Source organism: Ambystoma mexicanum, chromosome 1q, assembly GCF_040938575.1.
Source record: "Ambystoma mexicanum isolate Mex_15411 chromosome 1q, UKY_AmexF1_1, whole genome shotgun sequence".
NCBI lineage: Eukaryota > Metazoa > Chordata > Amphibia > Caudata > Ambystomatidae > Ambystoma > Ambystoma mexicanum.
The window spans coordinates 1,164,655,518-1,164,675,501 of NC_090922.1; the positions used below are offsets into that span (position 1 = coordinate 1,164,655,518).

A 19,984-nucleotide genomic window follows, 5' to 3' on the forward strand; every position below is an offset into this window, starting at 1 on the left:
TGCCAGTAGAAATGTGTTGTTTGTTGTTATATGAGAGGTTTTGTATTTTGTTTGGTGTTAAAATGCAAATAAAAAGATTTAAAAAAAAGATGTACTCCAATTAAAAATGCAAAAGACAATGTCAGCCTTATTAATAGAAACCAAATAGGCTTTTCAAAAGGTAGATACATTCATAATACAATTTCAAACACTGTCATATTATTATACAAAGGACATGTTTAGCACCTTGTTCCCTTTCAATGTAATGGTTACTTTTCTTTGAAACATGGGCATGCTCTTACGACAGTAAAGAATTCTGAGACAGCATATTTTACATTTATAGAAGTATGATACTTTAATACTGTCACAGCTTTTGTGGTTCTCTTGAATCCAAAGAACACAAGATTGCTCGGAAAGGCACCATCAATTTTGTGATTTAATGCGTATATATGGGACGTGACACATGATTTGCGGTTCATAATCTTGATTTAACGTACTATGGTATACAATTTATTCTCAGGCTTCAGAACAACTCTTGTGGGAAAATAATTTCTGCTGATTTACTGGACCACACAATTTCATCAAAAAAGACTGCAGTGAAGTCAGAATTATTCCAAAAGCCCATATGCAATATAGCTCCAGGCATGTATCACGTGTTGTTCTTTTACTTCATATGCGCTTTGTTGAATTGCAGATTTGGAATGGAAAAATACCGAATATTACAAGATTTGCAGAACAAGGTAAATATTTATCAACAGTAGTATAAAATTACCGGCATGAATCAAAAGAACAGCCAAATGATCCAACTGTTCACCATACAGCAGTTCCAATCGCTCTAGTGCATAAAGCGTCGATCCTCCATTTCCTATAAAATTAAGCGCAATATTAAAATAATAGCAACACAAATGAACTACAATACAAAATAACTTGCAACCTGCAAAGGTGCACAAAACATGGCAAAATCGGACCCAGCCTTTATGGAAAGGAGTTGCAAATTGAGTTCACTAAGCCTTTAATGCTAGAATCACAAAGCAATGATCTATAAAGCACAATGTACAATAATCGAATCCATGCAGAGAGGGCAAGTTGTTTGCTCTACTGTGGTTACTTGTTGCTTTCTGCACACTATTTGCATGGTGGAATCTAATATTTGTTCCCCAACTATCGTGGGGACTGGAGTAACCTCCAGTGTATATTTTAACGCTGTGGCATCAGCAACAGCTGTAAGGATGTTGTTCCTAGTGATCCTTCAGTCCTGTGCACATAGTGCGCCCTTGCTTCGAGTATGTCTGATGTCATGTAATGCTCAGGAGGAACATAGTTGCGCCAAGGAAAATCCCCTTTCTATGCGTGACAGAATTATACAGTTCATCATGTATTAGGTATATCTGAGACACCATCAGCTAATTGAGAAAATTTAGCGAACAAGCAGTTGTGGTGCCTATGCTGGACATGGTTCCATGTGATAATATCACCGCAAAAATATCGCCATACAACAATTTCGCCATATTTTTGCGGCGATATTACCCCATGGAACCTGCAGGGGACACCCCCGCAACTTCCATATATTTTAAAAGGGAGCGGGGGACACCCCCGCAACCCCCGCCATCCATTTACCCCATACATTATCCCCACCAAAAATATCGCCTATGGCCGTTCCCGACGACCATATGTACGGCGATATTTTTGGTGCGGATAATATTACCCGATACCCTGCACATTGGTATATTCACTAGAACTCTTATTGTATTGTCATAATCTAGCATATTGAGCAGTACGCTAATGTTACTGGCAGTCTAGAACATCTGACAGTAACGACATATTTAGATTGTAAGAACAATGTTAGCTCCGCAAGCGGTCTGGGGAAAATGTATAATGGGATGTGCTGAGTGGTGCAGATTCAGCGAAGTGACAAGTCAGGCGGCAGTAACTTTTTTCTTTACCAAGAGGACTGGGTAAACGCACCTGTCTGCCCCATAATTCAAGGAGGCATCCTTTTGTCAGTAGATAGGTTCCAAAAGGGAAAGAAAGAAAACTTTACCCCCAAGCCGAAGTAATTCCCACATTGTGGTTTGGGCAAGAGTCTCGGAGGGTGAAGACACATAGGTAATGTCTTATATAAGAAAGACAATTAAGGATGCAAGAGAGGAACCTTGTACTCATTCTTAACACTTTATAATAATATAAATGGCTGTGTTACATAATATCTAGAACGGAAGTATATGTAAGGCCTACACTATGGCAACAATTCACACGTGAAAGCCTTGGAGGTTTGTGCAGCCCTATTTCCCTTGGAAATGATATATGAAAACCTGTGGTAAAAAGAGCAGGGTGTGTGATATACCCTACGGGGTACATCACCCGAGTGTGGGTATAATGCGAACACAGATGCAGTTATGTCGTGCCGTAATCCACCTTTTCTAAACAAAGGCAGACTAGGAAACCCTGCTTGTAACAGGTCTTATTTGAGCCACCATACAGCATGCACTTTACAGAGTTACTAACACAAAGTAAACAACAGGGAAAGTAATTCTCCGAGTCCAGGTGTACATGCAAGCCAACCACGTTATAAAATGTGAGCCAGAGGTCGTCATACACTTTCAGAATACATCATAAAATATTTAAACATGGCGAGTTTGACAGTGGCAATGACCCACCATACATACCTTGCTTTTAATCTAACCCCAGAGGTGCACGGATATTTTGTGAGCACAGAATATGTGGCCACAATAAGCCACTACACAGGCAAAACTAGGCGCATTGAAACCACAAAGAAACATAGAAATATAATATAACACAAGTTCTGTCCAAGTCTTGGCATCACAGATGGAAGCATCTCGTTATCCTGTTCATCAAGTACACGGTGGATGAGACAGAGCGTGCAACAAGATGGAGGGTGTTGCTGACAGTATGGTGGTCTCTTGATGCACAGCTGATGGGGCAGGAAACTGCACATGGGCCATAGGGAAAAGCAGGTAGACAAGTCAATAGGGGAAAAGGTGCAAAGTGGTGGTCTCATGAGAGATCAAAACGTGGAACTTTACAAATGGGCAGGCTTCTTAAAGTGATTAGGAGGGTTGGACTATGCCAGGCAGCTGTGCCACAGTGCCAGTGAGCACTCTCACCACAGGAAATCAAGGAGAAAGGTGTGCCACAACAAAGCGTAGTTAATTTTGGTGTCAGCATCTTCTGGGTGATTTGGGTCCCTTTTGTCGGTGGACTGACACGGCTCTGGGGCTCTCCTTCTGAAAACAAACCGCTGAAAACCCTGCTTTTTATCCCCTGTTGCAGGACCATACGGGGGCACCTGTTTGAATTGTTTTCTGCTCTAGTTGCAAGCTGACCAAATGAATCTTACGAAAAGGCCATTGTATGTGGCCTTCCAAGATTTATTGCAAGCATTTGACTGCATAAACAGAAATAGGTAATGGCATAAACTGCATCTAAAGAGATTCCCCAACTCACTGCTGAACATCTTAATAGCCCTTCATTCTGACACCATGATTAAGTTCCGATTGGACCAGATGGGTAATTTTGACCTGATCAGGCCGCACCATGCTTGCACCTTTTTTGTTAAATTTTATATTAGTGATATTGGTACTATTTTACAAGATGTTAATGTGTATCCACCACGCTTAGCAACAACAAAGATTCACTATATGGTGTACACGGACCACTTAATCTTGTGCGATCTAACAGCAATTGGTCCAGCGCTCTCTGACTGTCATAAAAAGATATCTTGCTAATCTGGATTTAACTGTAAACGTGGAGAAAACTGAAATCATGGTAATGCAAGCAAAAAAAATCAGGATCGACGTGAAGGGAGGACAACTAACTGGTATTTAGTCCAATGTAGGCTGGAGGGAATCGATCAGTTTAAATATCTGGGGGTTGTGTTCCATGACAGGTTAAGCAAACAGAGAATAGTTAGGCCACTCCATATTTCAGCTAAAGTGGCGGTTGCCCAAATGCGTCTGCTTGACCGGTGCTATGGTCGATTTTCCATCGCCCCCCTTTTGCAATTTTACAAGTAGAAGATAGTGCCGTAATTATGAGGGGGGATATAGATTGGGGGAAATTGAGGCAATGATTTGGCAAAATACACTAGCCTTTCCCCAGGGAGTACCTATTGGTGTCATTCAACATGAGCTAGGGTTTATTTCCTTGCAAGCTTGCATTGATTGGAAGCTGCTCCAACTGTACATCAAGTTATTGCTTTGCCCCATCAAAAGTTTTTTTGTTTTTTTTTAAGTTGCATGTACTGATGGACACTAATTCCTGCATAGTGTGGCAGGTTTGGCAAACTTACTGTGATAAGAAATTGTAACCAGTAAATGCTACTAAGGAGCAGTTGCTGATGCAAACTAAGAATGTCAAAAGGAGGGTCTATGAATGTGATTTGATATGCAATAGAGATCAGATTATGAATTACCAATTACTTTATCATTTTAGACTCAAATCTAAACCTTTTAACTCTATTTCCTCTTATCATAAGGCATTAGATGTGCAGGTTTGCCACGCTTACATATGTTGCGTAGATTTGTACATCGAGAATTTGTGCTATCATCTGATGAATTTTGGCATCATATTCTTAATGTCAACAATATTTCATTAAGCATTTCTGTTCGGTCTTTTATATATCAGGTTTTAAAGTGGTAATGGATAAATTATGTGTTGTATGCCATGTGTGAAAGATTTATCTGTAAACTGTAACACACACAATAATAATATGGGGAATATTAACCTTAAAAATACTAACCTTAAAAATACGACTGACGGAAGTGAAACGAAGAGCGAGCAAACAAGCACAGGGGTGTTACCCTCTTTTATAAACTGCAGACAAAACAGTATTAGATAGGCTCTGATGGGACAGATCTCTTAGTACACCAGGATCATATCCCACTCAGGACAGTTCTCACAATCGCAACCAACTCAGTTTGGGTGCCACTTCATGCCAGCTACTGCTCTTGGCGTGAAAAAAACAGACATAATGAAAAAACATCCTTCAACTGCAGCGGTGGTAAAATGGAGGCCCAAATATTAAAAATTAGTATTTCACCATTTAAATCCAAATGCATCAATATCGTGTTTAAAACAGAAAGAATTAAGGGGTAAAACCTCAGATATTTTCTTATTAAGTGTGTACCCCGAGACAAGAAAGAAGGGATTAAGCACAGACAACAGGTTGGGTAAATGTCTTAGTTTTTAGAAAAATAAGAATATCATCAGCATACGAAGAAATGAAGATTGCCCATGCTTACAGCACAGGGTAGTCTTGATTCTATTAAAGACATGGAGGAGAGCATTATGCTTAAACTTTCTTTAATAGTGCAACTCACAGCACTTCACATCTTTATACTTTTATATTTTGAACTTAACATTTTTTGTTTTGTTTTCTCAATCAAATGAAAAGTTAAGAGTTCTCTGAAAAACTAAAAGTCCCCATAAGCCTCCAAGTGTAGTCCCGAGGGTCTCTCTGTCCACCTATCAGTGTCTGGGACCTCTGTATATGCTGCTTCCTGTCTGGGTCCCTTCCTCTTCTTTTGGAGCGAACTTCCTGCCCGAATTCCATAACGTAACAACTTTTAAACTTCAAACACTTTTCAGTAATGCAAGCTGCATCTTCCCTTCTTGGGAGGGGATCAGCCCTGTAAAACTTCCAGCTGAAACTTCCAGCGTCGTAAGCTGGTCCTGAAGTAACATAGCCTGTCAGGCTCTTCTCTTCTTATTCCTCAAGTCGTCTTCTGCTCATCCCCTATGAAACAATGAGATTGACACTGTGATGGTGCGACTACAACTGTGCGCACTAAAAAGTAGAAACATGTGTTTCAATCATAAATCCATCCTGCTTATTCTGGCCGGGATATAATGCTCGCCTCCGTGTCTCTAATAGAATCAAGTCTACCCTGCGATGTAAGCATGGGCAATCTCCATTCTATTTCAAGATCGCAGACGAGCATTATGCTTGTTCAAAGCCATCTAACACAACATTAGCGACACCGTTTGAGACACTGGTTTAAAATAAAAGTTTTGAATGTAAGTTTTGAAGATCAGTTGGCTGATTTCATTATGTCCTATAGTGACGCCCCCGCTGCAAACGCTCTAAATGCCATTGCTCCTCTCGCAGAATGCGCTCTAAATCTTGTTCGGTCTATACATGCCCAATGCATAACTTCTCTGACCCATCTGGCTATTGTGGCTGTGGCTACTGCATGGTATGGCTTTCTACATGCTATGGAAGCTAGGACACTCTTTGTAGTCTAATACTGGTCGTAGCTGCTTCGTAATCCTTGATACATTGTGCTACACATAACTTTGCATTATCTGGGAAATATGGGTAAGAAATTATTCTAGAATCACACTTTGTCCTTTTTGCAATACTGAAAGATACACCCTCCGGGTAGAAAACTTTCCTATCCACTTCTAGAGCTTTAACGTCTGATACTATCCTAGAGGCCACTAGGCAGGGAAGCCTTGCTAGTTTGCCCGACAGTCGGGGCAATAAAAGCCCTCTGTTGTCGGGGCAGTTCCGAAACAGTAGAAAAAAAAAGTCTTTTACGTCCCATAGTACTGAATATTTAGGTTCAGGAGGTTTAAGTAATCTAACTCCCTTAATAAGAAGTACTACCACCGGATGTTCTCCAATGGGATTGCCCTCCACTCTGTCGTGTCTGGCTGATATTGCTGACCTATAAACTCAGTGTTCTGTAGGCACACCCCTCGTGATGACCACTCTCATTTGGGAGGTATGATGGTGGTTATCTCTGAAATGTCTTCCCTATGCAATATTTACCGCATGGGCATCGTAGTGCATATATTGATGTTCTTGGTGTCACAGGTGGCAAAGTGTCCGAGCATTATCATTTTTCCAGTATTTGGATGGCAAATATGGTCACCTTTGATTATACTCGAGCAGTGTTGATAATTAAGGCAGGCGAAAGTGCTGTGCTTCTGCTTGTTCAGGGTCCTTTGCGACTGTTGTTTCGGTCTCTCAGCCTTGATGAGTTTGTCCCTGAAGTTGTTCCCTCTTTTGTAGGCCAACATTGGCGGCTTAGGGAAGAGTTGATTTAGGGTTGGATCGGATTTGATTAGATTCCCAGTTTTTATGGATTATCCGTTTTACCTGAAAACCCTGGCTGGAGTATTTTAGTGTGTGGATAAGATTCTCGTCTTTTTTTTTGTATTCCCTTGTAGGAGTTCCACACGCTGTTGTGCTTCTGTTCGAAAAAATGGCTTTCTGTAATATATCCTCGGGATTCTATGAATCTGGCCTTCATGTCCTCATATTCTTCCTGCAATTTATCTGTATCGGATGTAATTCTTTTTGGTCTCAATAGTTGGCTGTAGGCAGGTTTTCCTTAAGATGTTTGGGGTGGAAGCTTTTGAAATGCAAAGTACTGTTCACATCGGTAGGCTTTCTGTAAAATATATATATATATATATATGTTGGCGTAGGAGGGGGCAACCGAAGAGCCCATTGAGGTCCCTGCTATCTGTAGGTAATATTGTCTGTTACATCGGAAATAATTGTTGTAAGATATAATATTGATAAGTTGGATAGCAACAACCTTATGGAGGGAAATGTCCTCATGTTTTAACATGAACCGCTCTAGTGCCTCTATTCCCTCATTGTGAGGGATAGAGGTACAGAGGCTGCTGACGTCTATCGTAAACAAAAGTTAGGTTCTTCTAAAGTTAGGTGGTTGAGAACTTGGAAAAAGGTGTGCTGTCCTTCAGATAGGTAGAGGTTTTCTATACATGGGGTTGAAGTGCCTCAAGATATATGGCTAGAGGTTGGGACACACTGTCTAACGCATTCTTTATGCAAGGACCTGTTGTTCTGAACTTAACAATAATAGCAAATGTCTATAAATGCACCAGTTTATATGTCTGAATGACGGTAGAAAATCTGTTGTCTAATTAAGTTTATTCTTTCAATGTCTTTTGTAGAATCATTTTTGAAAATACTTCTTGCCCCTGATGAATGGTGACATACTCGAAATGTGATCTCCCGTATGTAGTGGAAACTGGTGCTTCCAGCGTAGCTATGGGAGCAGTTCTCTCTCAAAGAGATCCAGAGACAGGCCAATTACACCCTGTGGCCTTTTGGTCACGTAAATTCTCACCACCAGAAATTAACTATGCAATTACAGACAAAGAATTGTTGGCAATAAAATCAGCCTTCAAAGCCTGGCGGCAGTATCTATTAGGTGCCAGACATACCATCACAGTAATCACAGATCACCAAAACCGTCAATACCTAAAGTCAGCAAAAGCCAAATCGTCACGATAGTTGCGGTGGGCTCTATTCTTCGCAGAATACGATTATGTAATAACATACCGACCGGGAGTGCGGAATGGGAAGGCCGATGCCTTGTCTCGTATGGGTGTTGAAGAGAAAAAAACAGTACCCTGGACCCTGTTGCCATCATCCAAAGTGATAAACTACGGGGACTCACCACCACACTGACTCTGAGTGAACTTCAAGATAAGATTCAAACCTTAATGAACCCCGAGATCCTACAGAAATGGAATTCCCAAAATGAGCATCACACGGTTCTGGATGGATTACCCCACTTCAGGGAACGACTATATCTACCAAGTAAAGATCTGCAAGAATTGGTCATGTCTAGTTATCACGATTCCCTGATCGAAGGCCACCCCGGAATTGCTAAGACTCTAGCCAAGGTTAAACGGAATTATTGGTGGCCAACCTGGCATAAGGACATTGCTCGATTTGTTCTATCCTGTCGGATATGTGCACAGAATAAATCACAAAAACAGAAACCGGCTGGCCTCCTACAACCACTGGATATTCCACTGGCTCCCTGGCATACTCTTTCTCTTGATTTTATTACAGACTTACCTCCCTGTCAAGGTTTTAATACCATTCTGGTGGTTGTAGACATGTTCTCTAAAATGGCACATTTCATTCCATTCAAAGGACTTCCTAACTCTACCGGTCTGGTAAAAGCATTTCTTGAAAAGATTATAAAACTGCATGGCTTCCCCTCAGTCCTAATCTCAGATCGTGGAAGCCAATTTGTATCCAACTTCTGGAGGAAATTTTGTACCATGGCACAAATCGATGTTCGATTATCCACTAGCCATCACCCCCAAATGGATGGACAAACAGAAAGAACAAACCAGACATTAGAACAGTATCTACGTTGCATGCTGCATCAAGTGGAAGAGAATTGGAAAGACTTGTTATGGATAGCGGAATACACATACAATTACTCCATACACACCAGCATGGGACAAAGCCCGTTCTACACAATATACGGAAGACATCCACGTACCTCTGAACTAGACTACACCACGACCTTGGAAATACCAGCGGTAAAGACTCTACACACAAGCATAACCCAAGCCTTCAAAAAGGGCAAATGAACATTTACTGCAAGCCAAAGACAAACAAAAAATTTCTCTGACCTGCATCGAAAGAAATCTCCCGATTACCAAGTTGGAGACGAAGTCTGGTTGGGATCAAAACATGTGCCCATAAAAGGTACCCGGACCTTTCGTCCAAGTTATCTACGACCTTATGCCATCGAATCGCTGATAAATCCGGTGGCCTTCAAGTTAGCCTTGCCACCAAGCATGCAAATTCATCCGGTGTTCCATGTTGTCACTTGTAAAACCTGTACAAACAGGAACCCGAGTCTTAACACCACCAAAACCTGTGCTAGTTGATGGAGAGCCAGAATGTGAAGTTAAAAACATCCTGGATTTGAAACGTACCAGATCTAAGCTATACTATTTAGTGGACTGGAAAGGGTACGGGCCTCAAGACAGAACTTGGGAACCAAGTGAACATATTCATGCACCACGTCAGATTAAGAGGTTTCACCTGGATAACCCCACCAAACCCGGACCGAACAGGAAGGATACCATGAGAGGGGCCGTGGGGGAGTGCGGGGGGAGTGCTGTCATGACCACTGTGAGGGGGTACAAGTTGTGCCACAAGCAGGCTCCCACCAGAACACTGAGGGCCTTAAAACCACTGCAAAAGGGCTCCTGGCGGAAGTCCTGGCTCCTTTGGCACCAGGCTTATATGTAGGAAGGAAGGGATGTTCAAACTAGTTCCCATTTATGTACATGGGCCTTTAAATCCAACATGGAAGCACCCACACAGTCTAGTTCTACGAACCAAGCTATGCGGTCTAGTGTTTTGGGTGTGGCAGGCCTGGAACTACTTTCCCTGGTACTACTTTACCTGTGTGTTATTCTGCAACCCGCAGCGTGACGCTCACCGTGTCCAGCTCCTGGTCTTCAGCATCTTCCTGTAATCCTGCATGAACAAGAACAAGATTATTCAGTCTTACCTGAGAAAACACCATCCAACACTCAGCATCTCGACTGGGCTGCAATCTCTGGAAACCGAGAGAAGAAGAAACATCACTCACCTGGGAGTACTAGCTTAAGGACTTCCGACGAACTGCTACCACAGCTGCGGTACGAACATTGCGACCTGCAACAATATTAGAAGGCGCGCTTCCAAAACATCGAATTCCATCAGTCTTACCGGAATCCCATCGCGCTACGCCACGCTTCCATCCGGAGAACCACGGCAACATCTGCAAAGGAAGAGAGACCTATTCAGGTTCGCTTTCAATATTAAACAACCACACAGTGCTGTACTTACCTTAACGGATTCCGGGGGCCTGTTTTTCATCGCGCTCTTATGCACTTGCAGCACCACAGCAGCCTGTGAGGAGAAGAAGAAGAAAACACAGGTTAGCTTTAAAAGACAATAAAGGCGCTGCGTTTCGCGCTTTCTCTTACCTAAAAAACTTGCCTCTCTCCCCGGCACGCCAGCATCAAGACCTTCACACCTGAAAAGAAGGAGATAAAAGACATTAACGAATTCCCACCAAAAACAGAACAAAGACTTGCAATTAACAAACCTACCAGCAGATTCGGGGGTCACAGCAGGCCTGGGCCCAAGGAAGGCGTACTGCACCAGTGAAGCAACTTCGGCAGCTCACCAACAAACGCAGGACGGATAGCTCACCTTACAAATAACTAAGATTTATTATTCAGCACTGGGAAACTAAACATCCAGGGTTCCAGATCTCAGAGCCTTCCAGAGGCACCTGGGGATATCAGGTGAGAGTAACATCAAGGCTATTCTTAGAGGGGAGCTTATCGCCCTGCACGCTCAGTGGCAAAACCGGAAGCATGCTGTGGAGACCCAGCTAGAAAAAGATCTCCAGGACACTATGGAGAGGATGACTAGTAATCCCACTAGAGCATTATGCAAAGAACTCCAGCATATCAGGGGGCAGCTGAACATGCTTTAAACAAAAAAAGCGGAATGGGGTCTTTTAGCAATCAACGATGAAACATTGGATTTATTGACATATCCACTTCATACTGTTTGATTAGAGAAGGTATCTCATTAGTAATACATGCAAGCTCAATTGAGCACCCATACATACTATGACAGTACATTTATACTACTCTATTAACTGCAAAAATGCAGAAATAGATCATGAACACACAGCAGTATGGTTACCTAGATAAGTAGGCACAACCGCCAGGGTGGCTTGCTATAATTTTAGTCCTACTCTTTTCACGACTTTAATGATTGTTTAGGAAATCTAGGTATGCACAGCGCTATGATTCTCACATTTGAGTAATTTATAATTATCCAAGTATTGGCAACCAGATATTGGACGTCTAGATCCGATTTACATACCGATTACTCCATTACAACACTGCGGATTGAAAGCAAAAGCATTCTAAGATGGCCGCAGTGGAAATCTGTTGTTCGTGGTCACCATAGCAACAGTAATCTAAACATAACCACATTGAGCTCGAGCTCCTGGCGGAAGTCCTGGCTCCTTTGGCACCAGGCTTATATGTAGGAAGGAAGGGATGTTCAAACTAGGTCCCATTTATGTACATGGGCCTTTAAATCCAACATGGAAGCACCCACACAGTCTAGTTCTACGAACCAAGCTATGCGGTCTAGTGTTTTGGGTGTGGCAGGCCTGGAACTACTTTCCCTGGTACTACTTTACCTGTGTGTTATTCTGCAACCCGCAGCGTGACGCTCACCGTGTCCAGCTCCTGGTTTTCAGCATCTTCCTGTAATCCTGCATGAACAAGAACAAGATTATTCAGTCTTACCTGAGAAAACACCATCCAACACTCAGCATCTCAACTGGGCTGCAATCTGTGGAAACCGAGAGAAGAAGAAACATCACTCACCTGGGAGTACTAGCTTAAGGACTTCCGACGAACTGCTACCACAGCTGCGGTACGAACATTGCGACCTGCAACAATATTAGAAGGCGCGCTTCCAAAACATCGAATTCCATCAGTCTTACCGGAATCCCATCGCGCTACGCCACGCTTCCATCCGGAGAACCACAGCAACATCTGCAAAGGAAGAGAGACCTATTCAGGTTCGCTTTCAATATTAAACAACCACACAGTGCTGTACTTACCTTAACGGATTCCGGGGGCCTGTTTTTCATCGCGCTCTTATGCACTTGCAGCACCACAGCAGCCTGTGAGGAGAAGAAGAAGAAAACACAGGTTAGCTTTAAAAGACAATAAAGGCGCTGCGTTTTGCGCTTTCTCTTACCTAAAAAACTTGCCTCTCCCCCCGGCACGCCAGCATCAAGACCTTCACACCTGAAAAGAAGGAGATAAAAGACATTAACGAATTCCCACCAAAAACAGAACAAAGACTTGCAATTAACAAACCTACCAGCAGATTCGGGGGTCACAGCAGGCCTGGGCCCAAGGAAGGCGTACTGCACCAGTGAAGCAACTTCGGCAGCTCACCAACAAACGCAGGACGGATAGCTCACCTTACAAATAACTAAGATTTATTATTCAGCACTGGGAAACTAAACATCCAAGGTTCCAGATCTCAGAGCCTTCCAGAGGCACCTGGGGATATCAGGTGAGAGTAACATCAAGGCTATTCTTAGAGGGGAGCTTATCGCCCTGCACGCTCAGTGGCAAAACCGGAAGCATGCTGTGGAGACCCAGCTAGAAAAAGATCTCCAGGACACTATGGAGAGGATGACTAGTAATCCCACTAGAGCATTATGCAAAGAACTCCAGCATATCAGGGGGCAGCTGAACATGCTTTAAACAAAAAAAGCGGAATGGGGTCTTTTAGCAATCAACGATGAAACATTGGATTTATTGACATATCCACTTCATACTGTTTGATTAGAGAAGGTATCTCATTAGTAATACATGCAAGCTCAATTGAGCACCCATACATACTATGACAGTACATTTATACTACTCTATTAACTGCAAAAATGCAGAAATAGATCATGAACACACAGCAGTATGGTTACCTAGATAAGTAGGCACAACCGCCAGGGTGGCTTGCTATAATTTTAGTCCTACTCTTTTCACGACTTTAATGATTGTTTAGGAAATCTAGGTATGCACAGCGCTATGATTCTCACATTTGAGTAATTTATAATTATCCAAGTATTGGCAACCAGATATTGGACGTCTAGATCCGATTTACATACCGATTACTCCATTACAACACTGCGGATTGAAAGCAAAAGCATTCTAAGATGGCCGCAGTGGAAATCTGTTGTTCGTGGTCACCATAGCAACAGTAATCTAAACATAACCACATTGAGCTCGAGCGCGTTCACACGCGGCTTTCCTGTTTTCGACCGTAGACACAAGATGGTAAGATTCGAATGCAATGAGCGCTTAGGAAACACATACTTCCATACAGACTTTGTCCACTCACAAAATCATTCTGTATTGTTACAGAGCGACACAGGCACACGCATCATGTGTCTATTGACACCGTAAGCAGCACAAGGAGTAGATGTGAAAATGCACAAACGCATAAGCAATGCGGACATTTAGAGGTTAGTTCGTTTCAAACTAACACTTCTCTTTCTTTTTTCTAATTGACACACGATTGAGGTGCTAATGAAATTGTATTACTTTTTTTTTTTTTCTGCGATATTGGCAACGCTATTGACACCATCAAAACGTATGTATGCTTTTATATTAACACACGAGTTGATGCTATTTATGCAATTGACTCACTATAATGTGATAAATGACATTGGATGTGTAACGTTCAATATATTGAACAATATCTTGATCTTGAATGACCCATTACCATATGTGCGATACTAATGGAACACTTGCAAATACGAATGGCTATGTTTGATTTGGTGATAATGCACTAATGTTCTGACCCTAATAGTAACCATACCCAACAGGCCCCGATGAAGGATTATTGTATCCAAAATGCATTGGCCAATTGAATATCCAGTCAGAGGCATCTGCACAAGCAGTGATTCTACAATCATTTAACTTAAAGAATACATTTTGAATAATCCAGAAACATATGGTTTGAACAAGTTATTGAATTGAAATAATAAGGATAAAAGTGAACACACACCACATACCAGCGGTCACGGGAGTGCAGCCCACACCACTGGCTTCACAGCCAAGGTCTTTGTATAATTTCCTATTTCAGTGCCATTCCACTGAGGCACTTCTCCAGTGGGTTTGTACCCCAAGTATTACAACCAGCGCGCTACTAATTTTTAACCTAAAAGAACAGTAGGTTGTGTACACTCACCTCATCATTAGGTCTTTTAGCACTCAAACACAAATACTATGTACATGCTAATAAGGTAGATCGGCTGCTGGCTAGACAACTGAAGCAGAAGACCGCTGACCACACGATTACAGGAATCATATCCCCTCATGCTCTTCCAACGGGAGGTGTTTGTCGAGAAATGTCATGCTACCCTAGATATCGCGGCCCAATTCGCCACATATTTTGATAACCTATATAGATCAGACAGTCCAGAGGAGGGAAACCAAATGGACCATCTCAGATCTGTCCCTCTCCCCCAAATTCCGAGCGCAGATTGTAAGGCCCTAGAGGCGGCTGTCACCCAAGAGGACGTCCTCCGGGCGATTAAACACCTCCCGTTGGAAGAGCCCCTGGCCCGCACGGCTACACGCCGTCATCTTAGGGATTTTAGTCCCTAAGATGACGACACTTTAACACCTTCACTGCTGTGGGGAAGATTACTCCTACGAAGGAGGAAGCAAAATCCTCTTATTCCCCAAGCCAAATAAAGATACCTCACAATGCGGCTCGTACAGACCAATAGCGTTAATAAACATGGATTATAAATTTTACAAACAAGTTCTGACTCATCCACTCCGACCAATCCGGGTTTATTAGGCAGCGACAGACGCATGACAACCTCAGAAGGGTCTGCCACGTCCTAGAAAATACGCAGAAAAAAGGAACCCCTGCGGTCCTACTATCCTTAGACGCTGAAAAGCGTTTGCCTCGGATGGAATGGTCATTTTTGTTCAACACTATGCGGAAACAACACCATGGTTAGAGCTAAATACTGCAATCCATGGGCCCGCATCCTAGTGAACGGGAATTATCTTCTCAGATAAATCTCTCTAGGGGTAATAAACAGGGGTGCCCCCTGTCACCCCTCCTATTTGCACTATATGTCGAACCATTCTTAGCTACCATACGACTAAACAAGGACATTAGGGACATAACATTCGGGGGGCGGAGTATAAGGTATCAGTGTATGCTGATGATACGCTGCTGACCCTGGGGATGCCAGGAACATCGCTGCCAGCAGTGATTAAAGACATACTGTTATGCTCACCTGGTATCCACAGGGACGCCACCCAGCTGGGTTACTCGCTGGTATACTTCTCAGTTTTGCCAAGGTGTTGTCTGCGGGGAAGGTTCTGCCTTGTGGTAGGGTTAGGCGTGCTCTGTGTCATTCCTTCTTTGCAGGCACGCGTTGTCTTTCGTGGGCGTGTGCGGTCCAGTAACTTCACTGACGCCGGCCCGTTTGATATTGTTCGGGTAGGTCTTATTGCTGTTTATTAGTATTGTTGCTATCCTGCATGCCTTTCTTTGTTTAAATGTCTCTTTTTCTCCCTTAGGTATGCGGAGCTTCAGCGCGGCGAACTTGCTTGGTTGAGCCCCGCTGGTAAATGATGGCGCATTAAGAGCGCTATGATGCGGTAAGTAAGCGCCATGCACAGCGCTGCAAAGTCTTGCCTTTGCTAATCGGTGTTTTCCTTCCTTGTAGGTCGCGGTGTTCTTCAGCGCGAGTGGAATGTCCGGAGTAGTGCCAGCCGAGAGGCGACCAGCCAGGTAAGCTTTTTGAGCAGTTCATAATTTGCAATGTCTCTACTGCTTTCTTTAATGTTGCCTCTATCTTCCTCTTTCGGGTCGTTCTGTCTGGGAGGCGTGCAGATTCGAGGAAGATGTTCTCAGGAGCTGCGAGTGGTTAAAGATGAAGACTACAGGTAAGATGCTGCTGCTAATGATGTTCCTTTTGTCTCCTTGCAGGTTCTGCTTCTCCGAGGTTCGTGGGAATAGCTGGACACGGTGAGCGTCACGTTGCAAACTGCAAAGTAACGCGAATCGTGTTGTCTTGCTCGGGTGTGGTTTAAATAGCCCCAACAAAATAGTCCAGGTAAAGTAGTCCCTAGGCTACCACACCCAAAACACTAGACCGCATAGCTTGGTTCCTCTCAGCCAAGCTATGTGGATGCCTCTATGTTGGCTGACAACACAATAAAGCAGTTCTCAAGCACATTGTTTTTCATGGTGTATGAGCCTGGCGCCATAGGATGCCAGGCTCTAGAGGCCCGAGTCCTGACTCCACCTGACCAATGGGTTTGCCAGAGGGGGTTTTGGGCGAAGGTCATGACACATACAGAGGTTTGGAGAAGTGGCAGGGCTGAAGGTGAATCTGGACGGATCAGAGATTCTGAACTTAATAGTGAAGGGGGCTGAGATAACACAAACCCGAGAATCCTCCCAATTCAGGTGGGTGCAATCAAGTCTAAAGGTACTGGGAATCAAATAACGCCATTTATCAGTGGCCTCTATAACACTAACTACCCCCTGCAACTTTCCCAACTTAAAAACCAACTCCACACCTGGGGGCCTCAGTCTACCTCCTGGCTAGGCAGAATTAATGCCATTAAAATGACGGTCCTCCCTAATATATTGTATCTTTTTCAAGCCCTCCCGATCGTGGTGCCAGAATCATATTTCCGCGCCTTATGACATGCATTACTTATCGTAACAGCATTTCTGATGATTGTATCTGCTTAGATTCACATGCGGTGCATATGGTCCGACATCCAGTGGTAACCGCAGAGTATTGCATCTGGTCTTTCGGGGACCGAAAGGGGACGTCGGCATAGGCGTGTCTGTAACACTATCCCCATCGTGACTTGTGGTGTGCCCAAAATCCCTCATGCACCGAGGTCCCTCCGATTGTATTTTTTCTGCCATGAGGGAGTCCAAGGCTATAGTGAGTGAGTACATAAAGAGAGAATGTCTATGTTCCTTCCACCCAGATTGGGGAGGTAGGGAGGGCGCATGTGAATCTAAGCAGATACAATCATCGGAAATGCTATTACGGTAAGTAATGCATGTCTTCTGATGCTTGTTAATCTGCTTAGAATCACATGCTGTGCATAGACTAGCGAGCAGTATCCGGAGTAGGAGGTGGGTTGTGAGAAGGAACAGTAGAGAAACGATATCTTAGTACTGCTTGTCCCACCTGAGAATCAGACCTAGAATGAGTGTCTAGGCAATAGTGTTTTGTAAAGGTGTGTACACAACTCCAGGTTGCCGCTTTACAAATGGACTCAAGAGGAACATTTGCAATGAATGCTATGGATGCCCCAGTGCCTCGAGTAGAATGTGCTCTAGGCTTGAAGGGCAGTTCTCTCTTAGCAAGAGAGAAACATAGTGTGATGTATTTGACAATCTACCTTGAGATAGCTGATTTAGAGACAGGATACCCTTCTCTACCAGCTGCCACTGAAATGAAGAATTGTTTAGTCTTCCTTAGTGGTTTAGTTCTTTCCTGGTAAAACATGACTGCCCTGCGCACGTCTAGTGTGTGAAGGCTTCTTTCAGCCATGTTAGTAGGGTTCTGGAAGGAAGTGGGTAGTTCGATTGATTGGTTCACATGGAAATTTGAGATGAATTTAGGCGCAAACCTGGAATGTGTGCGCAGAACTACCTCATCTTTGTGGACTGTAACAAAGGGGACTAGAACAGAAAGAGCCTGTAGTTCGCCAACCCTTCTGATAGAAGTGATAGCCACTAGGAAGACTGTCTAATTAATCCGTTTTTTCAGACTTGCTTTATGCATGGGCTCAAAGGGAGCTCCCATGAATATGGTCAAAACCACATTCAGATCCCATCCAGGGGCTGGGTGAGAGATGGGAGGATAAATCCTCTTAACCCCTTCCATAAAGGCTTTAATCACTGGTATGTGCCACCACGATACCTTTTGTTGTGATGTGGTGTAGGCTGACAGAGCAGCCAGATGAACCTTTGGGGAATTGAAGACTAACCCAGTGTCCAACAGGTGGGCAAGATGCAGCACAATGTGTGAGGGTGAGCAATCGATGGGATCGATGCCCTTGGAATTGCACCAGATGACAAAACGTTTCCATTTGCTGGCATAGCAATAACGTGTATTAGGTTTTCTCGCTTCCCTGAGTATGTCCATGCACCTCTGAGGGAGTTGCAGGTGTCCAAACTCTATGATCTCAGGAGCCAGGCTACTAAGTTCAGAGTTTGTGGGCATGGGTGTAGGGTCTCCCCCCTGTCCTGAGACACCATGTTTTACGGGCAGGGAAGCTTGACTGGTGGGGAGAGGGACATTTCCATCAGGTGAGCGAACCAGGGTTGGCGGGCCTACATGGGGGCCACCAATATCATGGTAACTGGTTCCTGGTGCATCTTGTGCACTATCTTGTTGAGAAGAGGAGTCGGGGGGGGGGAAAGCGTAGACAAATTTCCCCGACCATGTTATCCAGAGAACATTCCCCTTGGATCGGTTCTGGGGGTACCTGGAGGCGTACTCCTGAGTAGCGAGCAGGTCGATCTCTGGGAAACCCCATTCTGCGAAGACGTTGGACACAATGTCTTTTTGCAGTCGCCATTCGTATTCTTCGGGCAGAGGGAAATCTCTGCTGAGTACGTCTGCTAGAAGATTGAGTTCCATTGGGACATGTTGGGACAACAGAAACATCTTGTGTCTGAGAGCCCATATCCAAATGTTCTGGGACAGCTTGGATAGCCCTAGAGAGCGAGTGCCCCCCTGTTTGTTCAGGTAATACATAGCTGTAGTGCTGTCCGTTAGAATCAGCACTGTCTTCCCTTACAGTTGTACCTGAAAGGCTTTCAAAGCCTTAACACCGTTAGCTCCATTAAGTTTATATAGTTGGACGCTACTTGAGGAGACCAAACTCTGTGTGCTGTCTGCTGAAGCAGATGCGCTCCCCACCCTGTGCGAGATGCGTCTGTCGTGAGAGTGGCTTCCGCTGCAGTGGTCTTCCCCTTCAAGAGGTTTTCTCTTGACCACCACTGCAGAGGGAGAGCGAGGGCTGGCGAGACAACTACCAGATCTTCCCATTGTCTGCTGGCCTAACACCACTGGCTGTTGAGCCACTCTTGCATGGGACGCATGCGCAGCCGCGCGTGGGGAACCCAGTATATGCATGACGCCATCAACCCTAGAAAACACATCGCTTTGCATACCGTCACCTCCCGACTGGCTACATATTGAGGGATCTGAGAAGGTATGTTCTGAACCCTCTCGTTGGAGGGGAAGACGAGGCCGTCTTCCGTCCGAACTAGAGTTCCCAGAAATTGTTTTACTTGGCTGGAGACTAAACTGGATTTCTTTTCGTTGATTGAGAAACCCAGGCTGAAGAGGAGATCTACTGTTTTTTGGGTGTTCGAAAAACAAGCGTCGAACGAGTCCCCCGTGATGAGCCAGTCGTTGAGGTAAGGGTAACTGGGAAACTGGGACTGATAGTCTGTGCAGGTGTGCTGCTGCCACTGCCAGGACTTTGGTAAACACCCTTGGCGCTGATGCAATGCTGAAGGGGAGTACCTTGAATTGGTAATGCTTGTCCTGGATCATGAACCTTAGATATTTCCTGTGTGCTG

General features: G+C 44.0%; 1 protein-coding gene across 3 annotated transcripts in view; it reads right to left on the reverse strand.

Moving 5' to 3' along the window:
- Window positions 1-19,984, reverse strand: part of FPGT (fucose-1-phosphate guanylyltransferase) — a 172,308-nt gene that overhangs the window by 75,055 nt on the left and 77,269 nt on the right. For all 3 annotated transcript variants that reach the window (XM_069641912.1, XM_069641914.1, XM_069641913.1), the window contains one exon: window positions 752-844. In XM_069641912.1, the coding sequence (XP_069498013.1) occupies window positions 752-844 (93 nt within the window). The remainder of the gene's footprint in view (window positions 1-751; window positions 845-19,984) is intronic.